The 13,530-nt window shown below is 39.7% G+C and overlaps 1 protein-coding gene across 7 annotated transcripts in view; it reads right to left on the bottom strand.

Moving 5' to 3' along the window:
* The window catches only part of MICAL2 (microtubule associated monooxygenase, calponin and LIM domain containing 2), a 776,672-nt gene that overhangs the window by 100,448 nt on the left and 662,694 nt on the right, over positions 1-13,530 (bottom strand). For all 7 annotated transcript variants that reach the window (XM_069223592.1, XM_069223590.1, XM_069223591.1 and 4 more), the window contains one exon: positions 10,505-11,822. In XM_069223592.1, coding sequence (XP_069079693.1) covers positions 10,505-11,822 — 1,318 coding nt within the window. The remainder of the gene's footprint in view (positions 1-10,504; positions 11,823-13,530) is intronic.

Genomic DNA, 13,530 nt, shown 5'->3' on the forward strand with positions numbered 1-13,530 from the left:
CAGCCAGAAAGCTTGGTTTGCTATTGCAAAATATCACACACAAATTCCTTTTTGTGTGTTTTTAGGTAGTTCATCATGACTCATGAAACCAGATGTGGAATTGTTACACTGGCTTCCATCCAAAGGTGGCGATATAAAATTGCCACTTTGCTCTCTAACACTCTTCATGACAGAGGCCACTAATAATTAGGAAACAGACTACAATAGTCCACCCTGGAAGAACAAGAAGTTCAGCTGGAAAGAGGTACTTAACTGTCTACCAACTGGAAGACCCTCCACTAAAAAGCTGGGCTATTCTACTAAAGGGCTGATTAAAAATGTCCGGTTTACTGTGGAAACACCGGTTTGTGCCAGGGATCACAGTTATAAGTGATGTGATGTTTATCACAGGTCATTACTAATTGCAATAATGTTCGCACATTCCATTAAATTTTGGTCGGTCAAACCAATGACAATGAACAGGGGAAACAGACCCACGTGTACCAAGACATAAGTCTGCATGTTATCCTCCAAAAAAATCAATATAGGTTATAATTAGTGCCCCTAATCAATTCGAACACGGTTCCTACCAGATCTTGGTTCCATAATTATTATATCCAACAACGGGAGTTGGAATCAGGGCTGCTGAAGAGAGACGTGACACTTTAGGAGACCTTAAAAACCAAATATTTTGCTGATACCCTTTACTGATACACTGTCCTCTTGTTTTGGTAATAGTGATCGGGCCCCCTTGTGCTTTAGGGCCTTATAAATTACCAAACAAAGAATTTCTGCCGTTCATTGAATGTGCAACCTCGGGTGTCAGGATTAATTCTAAACTCTAACCCGATTCCTTAGTACCACCTTTTGCTACCTATTTGTTCAAGTCCTTTACACAATATTTCAGAGAGAGGTGTTAAAGAAATAGATAAATATGCACAAATTACACACAGGTAGTTAATTGAAAAGCTCTGTTTAGGTGAAGCTATCAGATCGAATAGGTCAGGTGACCCTATGTCAGAATCGTTGTAGAGTTTATTATTCTGAGTAGTTTTCTGAATTACAACTCATTTGTGAGCAACGCCTAGTCCAAGTACACACTTCAATCAGCGCAAAGATATTGTGGACCTTTCACCTAAATTATATTTTTTAGTTAGGATGAGAGCATTAATTATGTCAATGTAATTGTCTTTGGGGATTGGTTGAAATACCAAGTTATCAATAATGGTTTCAAAAGTACCAGAGAAATTATGATACAAATTGACTGCAACGCACACATGGAAAGATTCTTGGATACAGATCCTTCGGGGTTGACCAGAGATTGACCCGATTGACTTACTGACTTTCTGACTATAGATTTTGCTTGAGTTTGCAAAAAGATTTCTTTTTTTCTAGAATGTGTAAAAGGTGTTTCTTAATTTGGTTTGAAGGCAATGGCTCTGGTCAAACAAATATATGTGTGATTTTAATGTTGTATTGCTTCGATTCTGGTCTGCACTGTAGAGGAGACCTTCACTGGCATTATGGGTCTATGCGTGAGACGTATTTACCTGCACTGTTGTGATTCTAACAGGTCCACAATGTCACATTACGTAAAAGTGAGAAAAGACAAACGCTTTCATAAGACAGAAGACAAGTTAGTAGAGTTATAACATGCATTTGTGAGCTTTACATTTAGTTGTCTCCTACACAAAATGTAGCTAGCACCTGGATAACCGTCAGTCTAGCACTGTTTCCTTTATAGCTTTATTCCATTGTTCAAATTTAATAATTCCAATAACTGGCTGTACTCAGTGATTAGACGTGAAGCTGCTCCAGGTGTGCAGTGGAGTAGGCCTTGTCCACAAGGGACACTGATTAATGATTAATTCAGACAGGCTTTGACAAACATACATATGTGATTGCTGTTGCTAAAGCGCCAGTGATAACTTCAACAAAAAGTGTGTGATGTAGCTGAAATTTTAATATGGCTCCTCACGTCACAGTGATCATCTATACATGACAGTTTGTGCACTATGTTAACCAAAGTCCTAATAGTTTGATTCTAAAGTTATGCACTGAGAAGCCATATCAGTGTGCATTTACTCTAGATTAGCTGTCGAAACCCATGTGCTATTGAGATTAAATTTCATGTTTGAAGAATGAATTTGTTGTTTTGTTATATTTTAGAGTATAAGCTATTAGTCTGCATAAATACAATATTGGATTTCTGATGAGAAGTGTTTTAAATTTGTATGCAAAAGCAGGGAAATGTAGTTCTGCGCCATATTTAGAGAAATGTATTAAGAGTTATTTTGTTTAAAATGATTGTAACATGAATGCTAATAGAAGTTTATTAATGCTTAATTTATAGTTTGCGTATTGAAATGTGTTTTATGTAAATGGTTTAATGTGCTGTTTAATTCACTTGAAATAGCCTAAGTGAGGTCTGTTAGGCCCTGTATTTGTGACTGTGCAGAAAATGTCTAGTCATCTTGCTAACGTGAGCCTTTCCTCCAGATTTTGTTCTCATGAGAATGCTAGCTTGGTAATACAATGTCTATTGTTTTACACATAGTTAGCGTGGAAAGTCGTCCTTGATGATGGAACATCTGGGACTGTGGATTGGCAACATACATAATTGTTGCAATCTTGCTTGGAAGAGTACAGATGGACTCATGACAAACCTGAGAATCCTCACTAATCTTTCAGTTTAAGTAGCATGATCGTTTTCTATTAGATATTACTTTCAGCATCATGTGGAATTACGAATTGACAAATACATTTGCCCTATGACCTTAATATACTGTTGCCCAGCTAAAGGAGAATCAGAATCCTTTTGCCCTTTCATCACTGCTTGCTGAAATCTTGGGGCTATGAGAGGTATTGTCCTCTATTCCCTTGCCCCTTTGTAATGCCTTGTTGAGACTTAGAGACTAATTACAACACTGGCAGTCCTAGGACCGCCAATGTCGCAGTGCGGACAAACCACTGCACTCCTGGCGGTCCGACTGCCACTTTATGACCCTGGCGGTCTGACTGCTAGGAGACCGCCGTCCGTGCCAGGAACATGGTTCCCGACGGACTGATGGTGGTCAGAGTCGTGGTCAACCAAGGCAGCGCTGAGTTCACAAGTCCAGTTTCCATCAGCCTTTTCATAGCAGGGGCCCCGCCATGAAAAGGTTGGCAGAAATACAGTGCAGGGGCCCACTTGCCCAGCAAACTCAGAATGCGCACTGTCTGAGCATTCTGAGGGTGCTGTAGTGCTGTGATATTGGCCTCAGCACTGTTCTATCTTATTACGATGTTCCCCCCGGTCAGTTTGGTGGGAACATCATAATAAGATGGGGTGAAGCAGCCAGGGTGACAGCCGCCTCATCCCCATGAGTTTGGCAGTCGTCTCTTCCGACAGCCAAACTTGTAATGAGCACCTTGATAGATTTTTTCCTCTGACCCAAAGAAGAAAACACTTGACCAAGCTTCAGAAATGCTGATGCCTTCATTTTTATTTCTTTTCGCCCACCTTAGTTAGTGATCTGATGTCCAAGATTTCCTTTTTCCAGATTCTTTTGCCCTGTTTGTCTTTTGCCCATATGTCTTCCGCTCAGCACATGTTACTTCCTGAATGGCTAACCTGTAAGGTTCTCCCTTGCCCAAACTCAGCTGAACCTAGATGTTTTAAATCGATGTTACTCAAAGTACGGCCCGCGGGCCGCCAGCAGCCCCACGGACCTACCTTGGCGGCCCACGGACACGTCCAAGAAACGCCATATAATAATGGCCGCAGAATATAAACATAGAAGAGGGCCGCGGGAGCATGCGCAATAGTGGCTTCTTTGCGCATGCTCCCGCGGCCCTCCTCTATGTTTACGTACGGCGGCCATTATTTATGGCATTTCCATGACGATCCTGGAAGCCAAAGCCCCTTAAAAGTCAGCGCTTGCAGCTAACTTTTACAGGGCTTTTTCATCTGCTTCCTGTCACCGGCTCCACGTCTGCCGCCCGCCTGCCTGCCGTTCTACATTTGTGGCATCTTTACAGTGCTTTATTGAGGCAGGTAAGGCTCTTTGGTTATTTATCTATTTGTTTTTAATGTTGTGTGTGTGTTACTGGGGTAGGGGTGAGAGTAGATGGCGCTGTGTGTGTGTTACTGGGGTAGGGGTGAGAGCAGATTGCGCTGTGTGTGTGCGCTGTGTGTGTGTGTTACTGGGGTAGGGGTGAGAGCAGATGGCGCTGTGTGTGTGCGCTGTGTGTGTGTGTTACTGGGGTAGGGGTGAGAGCAGATGGCGCTGTGTGTGATACTGGGGTAGGGGTGAGAGCAGATGGCGCTGTGTGCAGATGGCGCTGTGTGTGTTACTGGGGTAGGGGTGAGAGCAGATGGCGCTGTGTGCAGATGGTGCTGTGTGTGTATAGCGCTGTGTGTGTTACTGGGGGAGCAATGTTTTGAAAAAGGGGGTGGGGTGGTTGTGCCCCTATAATCCCCCCCCCCCCCACCCCCGCTGTCACTTCAGTGCGGCCCTCGGCCGCAAACCACACTGCAATTTTGGCCCCCGAGAAAAAGTTTGTGAGTACCCATGTTTTAAATTGTCTTGATGCTTATTAAAACAGAGCAAGACTTGTTTTCTGTACATCAGGTGATTGTGCTGATGATCTGTATCGTATCTGTGGAGTGCATAGTTCTCCTAATGTTAGTTCGCCTGAATATATTTTGTTTCCTTGGCAACCCTGGGTGATACTGTATCTTTATAGCTTTGTCTTGAGAAATGTCTACATGACTTTGAGTTTAAGACTGTAATAAAACCCATTAACTTTACTTCAAACTGGAGTTTTCCTTGTGTGGCCACATTGGTCATATTGTATAATAGCACTGGTTTGTATTGAAATGTAATGACGGCTTCTCCACACCCTTATGCTGGGTCCAAAGGTCCATTGACCTTGTCAGGCAGTGAATCCTGGGAGGAAGAAATGTGCCAAAATGTGCGTACGTACAATGTACCGCTGCCATATTTAACTATTTGAGACAATCAAAGACCATGTTGTATTGTTTGCATTCCTTGTTTTTCAACTCATAACTGGTAATCTTGATTCCTTCCCAATAGTGCCAAGCTGGTAGAAACCCACTCAAAGGTCCATCTTGCGTTCTATGCTTGGCAGAGTGCATGTGTGTATCCATTTGATTTAGTACTTTTAGGTACGCCCTAGTCATCTTGCTTTTTGTCTCCCTAATTTTAAACTCAACTTAGAACTGGGGCATGTGTACCTCAACCCTCATGTATTTCAGGTAAAATGAGTAACCCCTTTTACACACTGAAAGGGTAAAGTAGCCTACAATATCTCAACCCAATTGGCATGTATTAAAGACTTATTTTTTTAAACACTAGACTTATTTAATTTGGGTAGATTATGTGGGCTTAAATGTCCTGCAAGGCTCTGTGCTAAGTTAAACAATGACAGTAGCTAAATGTTCATACTGCTTCATTGTCCTTTTTTCGTGCCCTTGCACCAGTGCAAAGATACAGAAAACCAATTCTATTAATTATGATATAAACACATTTTGTCTTGGTGGCAGCGGATGACATATTTAATTGTGAAAAATATCAGTCATTTATGATTACATTAACACATTCTACATTTACTTTGTGAGGTATTGTTTCACAATATTTAGCAGCAGGTTATAACATATTGCATGAAATAGTCAACCATATCAGCCGTAGAGCAAATGGTGTCTGAGAAAGTCATCACTTTCCTGAAAGGATTGAAGAGAGGTAGTGATAGGTTAATTGACCTCCTTGGGAGAGGCCCCATTAACACCTTTCACTTTGGTCTTGGCTAGGAAATAACTATTAGACTTCACCAGTAAGTAGGTAATCATGTGTTTGTCATCCATTCAAGGCGAAATGCACACTTCCTGGCTCCAAGATAAGCAAGAAATCCTCTACCTATGTTCTACCTTACAGTGATGCTTCTCTTTGAAGTGCAAGAGGGAATCCAGAGTCCTCCACTGTCTAGATTTAACGGAAGTATTAATATGTGACAATTTAGTGGCCTACATTCAACTGCCACAAAAGTTTAACGAGGTCACTTTATATCTGAGGAAGTAACAATACAAACAACTTACACCTGTTTACATTTAAGTTCCTAAAAGGCACCAATATAAACACATCTGAACCAATATAGTGCCTCTCTGGAGTCCATTAGCCTTGTAGCAATCCTGATTGCTGAAGAATGCATCCATTCTTACTAGCATGAAGTCTGCTATTTTGCTCCCTTTTGACCTGAACTTCATTGACATGGTTGAAGAAGGCAGATTACTTGTTGCGACTGAAGCCAGACGGCGATGCCCTGTTTCCTGCACTGCCTGCTTTGAGTTTATCATTTTACTTTAATTTTATTGTAATCGGCAAATACTGCAGTTTTAAAATTAATTTTCTTGTGCTTTACATTAATTATTTTTTATCTGTTTTCTTACTTGAGTTGTTGCACACATGCATCCATATCAAAAGTACCCAGAGTATGTCTTGATGAGACCTCACATAATTAATGCATGAGGAAGGGTGCTGCTCTGGAACATTAGTTTTGACCCTTGAGAGTTCATCTAAGAAGGATGTTATGTAGTTGCGCCATAGCAGATAAAAATTTATTTGATCAATCTCCCTCATGAAACTAATATACATATTTGTAACACTATCATTAAAAAGACACTTCCTTCCCTCTTTTTAGGTCGAGGCTGATAGACAGTGCATGCTAGGCATATTGTGGCTTGCCAAGAACACAGAGAGACTTGGAGCCTGTTCATTGCTTAGCATTGGTCTCATTTGCCTGCTCTTTATTCATGTCCAAACTTGTCAGTCTTGTGTTTGTCCCTCCCATGTAGCATTGCCTCTTTACAATCTCTTTAACTGACTGTAATGTATGCTTCCACTACTTTTTACATTTTTGCTAAGTACTCCATGAGAGTGTGCATGTGTTTTCGAGCTGTCTCCCTCATTTACTTCTGTGCCCCTACAATCCCTGTTACTTTTGGTCACTGGTGTGCTTCTCTCTGCCCCTACCCTGTTGGCTCACTCGTCTACTTCTCCCCATTGCTTTCCCCACATGAGCACCCTCCTTCTATCTCCCCGTTGCTGTTTCCCCCAAATCGCACCCTTTATGCTGGTTTTCCCCATGTCCCAAGGTGCACCGCCACATGTTGCTTCCTCATCCCATGTTGCTTCCGCATCCCCCAAAGGGCAAAGAGATTCCCTTGTTTGGATGGGGCCACACCCCCATGCAAATGAAGGAATGCCCTCTTGATATAGCGGTGGTGCTACATGTGTGCCAGCGCTATCAGTATTAAAGAAGGGGGCGCACAAGCATCTGTGACCTCTTCTGAAACACCAAAATGCCCTGGGGGGGCACAAAGTGGGCACGCATGCCTGTTGTGCATCAGGGTCACTTTCTATAATAAAGCCCCTGGTAATTAAATAGTACCCATACCACATAGACCATATTGAAATACTTCTCTGACCACTGTCTTCAGGTCATTCCCTTTACTTGCAGGCCTGAGTTCTACTCTGATAAACAACCACTAACGTGTACCTGACATTTTACCACTGACAAAAAGTACCCATGTGCTCACAGACATGTGTGCCACTTTGCAGAGCAAACATACTGCATCTACCATGTCTTATGGAAAAAGAGATTGTATCAAATCATTTCTTGCACTTATGCCAAAACTGAGATGATACAAACAGTCCGCAATGTGTTTTAAGTTGCATAGAGGTTATCATGTTGGAGCAGCATTTTTACCATGAACATTTATCACACTTAGTGTTAACCAAGGTAAAATATATTACCTTGGGCAGATGTTTGTGGTACACTGTTTTGGTAAAAAATTCTTAATTGTCATGTGAAGTTTAAATTGAAAATAGGAAATATCCCAACCCAGTTATGGTTGTTAGTTTAGGCTTAAACTTCAGTTTACTATTTAAAGCACCACCTCATGGTAGGAACACATTTCTTGAAATCTGAAGGTTTAGCTCTAAGAGCACAACATTATTCACTTAGCCTTACTATGACTGAGATTTGCTCTTGCCTGGTCTCATTCTTTCAGAATCTTACAGACAAATGATGGGAGGTGAGGATCAGTACTGTTTCACAGGACACGAATAGTTACAGTATCAGAGAGTCTGGTGTCTAGTGCATCAGTCAGTGTGCATTAATAGATGTTAAATATTCATAGAGGCTATTCACAAAGTAAGTTACACTTGTGAGTAATTAATACATGTAAGTTTACTTCTACACATTTGAGTAACTTTTCTACTTTTGCCTGTCCACAAACTCCAAGTGTACAGTTACTTAGAAGTGTAGTGTTACACATCCCTACCCCCCACTCCCTAAAAATAGAGGGTAGAACCTAACTTACAATTTAAGCAACTACTAAAAAAAAAAGTAGTAAATCTAGCACCACACATGGCCAACCACTGGTAGTGCAACACTGTAACGTAGAAAATAACGGAGGCGATACTTAAATGTAAATCCCCTAGGAAATAATGTTAATTTAAGTTAAATTAATTTAAATAGGTAAAAATATAAATAAATATAATTTAATATTAAAAATGATTAAACTAGAAAATGGTTTTAATTTAAATATAAAATATTATAGTAACTACCGTTATTACCTATAAATAAATGCATTTATATTAACTCTATGTTTCACTGTTAAGAATTATTAATGCATACAGAAATATTATATTTTAATTTTAGGTGTTAATTTACTTTTTAATGCAAATATGAGAAAAATATTTAATGTCATGTAATATATTCTAAATAATTATTTTTTTAATTTAAAATGTAGTTAATTGTGTTGTATGTTTATTTAGTTCTACATTTCAAATATATAAAAATAATTCACATTAATATTTAACATAGAAATATTTTAACAAACTTTTCAGAGTTGAATAAACTTTTTTACTCTTTTCATATATTTGACCATACACCGATTTACACAACTGAAGTGGAGAGCTTTAAAGTATAGGGAACATTCCCTACACTTTACAATACAGAGATGCCCAACCTAACAGAGGAGTTACCCTATGTATAGGGAATATTTTAAAAATTAACTAAAAAAAAAATATTTTTAGGATGAATATTAGAGTAAAGTAATTGCCCGTGTTTATTTTAAATTCCAAACAACATATAACATTTTACAGCACTATTAACCTAATTTTGAATTAAATCTTTAATGTAAGTATAATAAATTAACAATATGTTTTTAGAAGTTCAAATTAAAAACGAATTCCCACATAAGTAAAACAAATATTGGTTTGTGCCTTGATAATTATTAAATAAATGTACAGAATTCATTAAAAGTAATGTAACTATATTTTAGTTCAAAATATTTAAACATGTCATTACTTTTAAGTTGAAAAATGTTAGAATATTTTATAATTAAATTAAAAAGTACCTTTAACATTAGTTTATATTTAGCTGCATTCCTCATTAATAATATTATTATTATTTTGTATGGTATTTTATTTTTAATGCAAAAAAAATTCTCACATATGTTATAATTAAAATTAAATACAAATATGTAATGTGTTTATAAATAATTCTATAACATTAATATTTATATTGAGGTTTATTCCTTCCTATTTTTAATAATTTAGTAAAAATAATAATCTCTTATGGGGTCTTATTCTAAACCCTTAAATCCATTATTTTCTATATGGATGGGATTGCAGTAAAAGTGGTTGGCTGTGTTTGCTAGACTTACTCTAGCTCTGAGTTGAAGTGCTTTACAACTATATGGGTCCCTTTTTGGTTGTAGTAACTAAAGCAGTGCAGTTTGTGAATAGCTATATGCTTACACTTTTGTGGGTGGTTGACATCCCTCCTTAAAGCTCCTCCTTGGACTTCGTTAAACCTCTCATTGCTTCTTCCTACATCCCTCCGTTTCTTTCATAAGTATTCCTCATTGTCCAGCCACTCCCCTGTGTCGATTCCACATTTACTTCTAAAAAGTATACTTACAATTGCAGATACACACAGTGAGGGTGGAGACCTCTGGGCATATAGGCACAGTAGAGTGAGGGGCATAAACTTCACACTTTGGTTTGTGGGTCACATTTTGTAGTACGTTTTTTGGTTCTACAAAAAAGTATTACAACATGTAGTTTGTGATTTGCCCCCCACAATGTCAAATGGACAAAATGAGAGTTTTTACAGATTCAATGAGAGAGCATTACTGCAGTGTAAAGAAGAAAAGACCCACCCCACTGACTCCCAGTATTCACAAATCAGTAAAACTTCCCAAAGGTATTGGAAAAGAAGATAGAAACAATGCTAAGAGTAAGTAGCACTGAGCCATGCATGGGTCAGGATGTAGAATGCTGGAGACTGGTTTACTAATGCCTGCCTTATGACCTCCTCTTGTGAATCTAATATATTTTCCCAGGATATAGACTAATAAGGTCTAAAGTCAACTACCAGGATATGAAGTGGCTATACAATTGTATTTTAATGAATAAAACCAACCTTTCGCCTTCATAAATTGAAAGCACATTACCTGTTTCTTGTGTAGTAGATGGGTTATTTAACACAGTTTCAGTGAAAAAGGCACTAAATGGTGTTGTCGTCCTCTTTATAGAGCCATTAACATCACTTTCATTGACCTTTTTCCGTAACGTTCCAAAAATGCTCCAGATATCACTTTTTGAATTTGGTCCATCTGTGATGATGTCTGAAGATTTGTCTCTACTAAACCTCAGTGAGGAAAATAAACTATTTTTTCTGTTTCGCAAAAATATTTCACCTCCTAGGTCCTTCGGGGAATTGTCTTTGATATTAATCCTTTCCAGGCGTTCCAGCATGGGATCCTCCATCTTGTTATTGCAAGACTTGTCATGTGTCAGTACACTAGAGGAGCCCACGTGCCGGGTGTACAAATTATGAGGTGGAGAATGTTTTTCAGATGGTCTTTCCTCAGAGAGAGTGGTCTTTTCATCAGTCTTGAAATAAGTAGGCGCATTTTTAAATGAGAAGTCAGAAGCCTTTCTTAAGATCTGTGGACGTGTGACTTTTTCGATGTTACTCTGACTTCTCCTTAAACCACCAAACTGGCTAGTAGGTTTAGGAAAGTCAAAAATATTGCTTGGAGAACCTGGCTGTGGTTTATGGGTTGAGGTATTTTTATTACTTTCTGAGGAGTTCAATGATCTTTTTATTGCGTTTGCAATGATTTGAAATGGGGATTTAGGTCGGCTTTGTGAATTTTCTTCAGCAGGATTTGCATTAGAAACATTTAGTTCATGTTTACTGTCTGCCAGTGAAGGCGAAGAAGAGTTCTGTGCAGCCGGAGATGGTTTAGAAAACTGTGGCAGCTGCAACCTGCTCTCCCTTCGGGTAGAGTTACGTTTAAAAGGTGTTGGCACGGACATGTCCAGGGACGGGCTTCTTCTGTACTGTGAACTAGTTCGTTGGGTGTTTTTTATATTCCAGTCCAATAATCCTGCTCGTTCCTCGTCTGAAAGAACCAGTTTCTTCAAATGATGATTTTCGTTAATGTCTTGTTCCAAAGCCATGCTGTGCTGTCTCAGATCAGTGTTATCCTTTTGTTGCCGGACTTGTAAATGTGGATCCATTGTTCTTCCTGAAATTTGTTTTTTGGTTTTGTCATCATCCTCTTTGTTGTAGAAAATTTCCGCTAGCCCTCGATCTGGCTGGACATTTCCATGGAGGTGAAACTCCGGCTCTTTGGTATTATTTGTCATTGCATGGTGGTGAGGCACATAAGCGGGGAAGTCTTGCTGGGACTCGTTACTCATTCCTTCGAATGCTGGAGTACAAGCACTTAAAGGTCCTCTTGTCGAGGCAGTCACAGAAATCTGCAAAGGAATAAAATATGACTATTTACTTCATCATAACAAACTGCAAATTGACTTTAATAGCAAAAGTAAAATGACTACAGTAGCTTAGACTTTTGTAGTATCATGATACACCATGAGACAGCGACATTGCGAGTAAACCATGCTCTTACTCCAATAACAACTTATGAGGATGATAATTAGAAGCTGATAAGACCGGTATTCACTCAGACCTTGGGGGACAGTCATGTCTATCAAACTACCAAGATTACCACATGAAAGTGTAACAGGAGCTAAGTGACAGTCCCTGCTCTTGGAAAGTCACCGCACAGCATGTGAGAGTGATGGCTTACTGCAAGACAAACATAAGGAAGTCTAACCTTGATTTTGGGATATCAAGCTCCGAAGTAAAGGTGCTTTTTTGGACGTAGCAAGGCTCAGTTTTTGAAGCAGGGAAGAATTTATGGGTCTCCCTGCAAAAAGCAGCACTGCAGGACAAATGGGCACACTCTTGTGCAGTCACACATTGCAATATACACAAACAAACACAGACATGTTAGTGGAGAAAGGATACTTTGAGGAGAGAAAGGACAAAAAGGTAGGAGAATCCTTCAGTGGGATAGGACCAATGTAACTACACCACGCAGTGTGCAACAGGAGAACAATTGTCATCTGGTCACATTCATGGTTCAAAATAAGAAACAAAGTCGTATATAAAGTACAAAAATTGGTGTTCTATTTGTTTCACACACTTTATTTGTGTGCATTGAAGTTATAGGTTATTGAGTTAGGGCTTCATTATGACTTTGGCGTTTCACCACGGGTCCGCTAAAGCTGCAGTGAGGACGACATTGTCATAATGGTGGCGTCCCCCCTGAAGCGTATTACAATGTTCCCACTATGATGACCAGCGGGAACATTGTATTACGCGTACCCACCGGGCTGACCACCAAGAGTACCTGCCCATGGGCAGTGCAGAGGTCCCCTGTGCCCTCAGCACTGGCTTTCTGCTAGCTTTTCCATAGCAGGGACTCCAAGTACAGCGCCGCCATCAGCCCATCAGGAACGATGATCGGTCTGCCCACCGGGGTTGTAAAGTGGCGGTTGGACTGCCAGGAGTGCTGCAGTCCGACCGTCACTGCAAGTGTGGTGGTCCTCAGACCACCAAATTCTTAAAGAGGCCAGATGGGTGCCCGCTTTGTTCAGCTGACTGCAACCTGTATATCACAGTTTCCAACTTTCCAAAGCTGTCAGATAAACTCACCCTTTTAGCCTTCTATGTTCAATAAAATGCTTGGGTTCTGGGGCCTCACCAAAATATCTTACCCTGGTCCCTGTCAAAAACTGATATAATGACACAAGGCACATTCACTTTGTAATGTAATAGCTCACTTCACTTCTTTTGCCCTGCTACTCAACCTAGTTTTCAAACCTGCATATTATGCACCATACTGTATGCCAGAGTCCGCATGGGGCAAAAAGTAGGCCCAGGTATCAAAATAAAAGTGGCCCCCATTAGCGAACCAGATAGCTAAAAAAAAGTGGTCCATATTTGAAAATCATGGCAGGTTGTTACTTGTAAAGAAACACTTTATGGGTGTTTTGAATGATAGGGTGCACTGCAAACATTTGAGTTTGCTGTGGGCAATGTTTGTGGTAATATCAGGCAGTTCAATGGTAAAACCGTCTCACCTAGCCACAAAACAGGCCCACAAACTGCTAAAAAACT

Source organism: Pleurodeles waltl, chromosome 3_1 (assembly GCF_031143425.1).
Source record: "Pleurodeles waltl isolate 20211129_DDA chromosome 3_1, aPleWal1.hap1.20221129, whole genome shotgun sequence".
NCBI lineage: Eukaryota > Metazoa > Chordata > Amphibia > Caudata > Salamandridae > Pleurodeles > Pleurodeles waltl.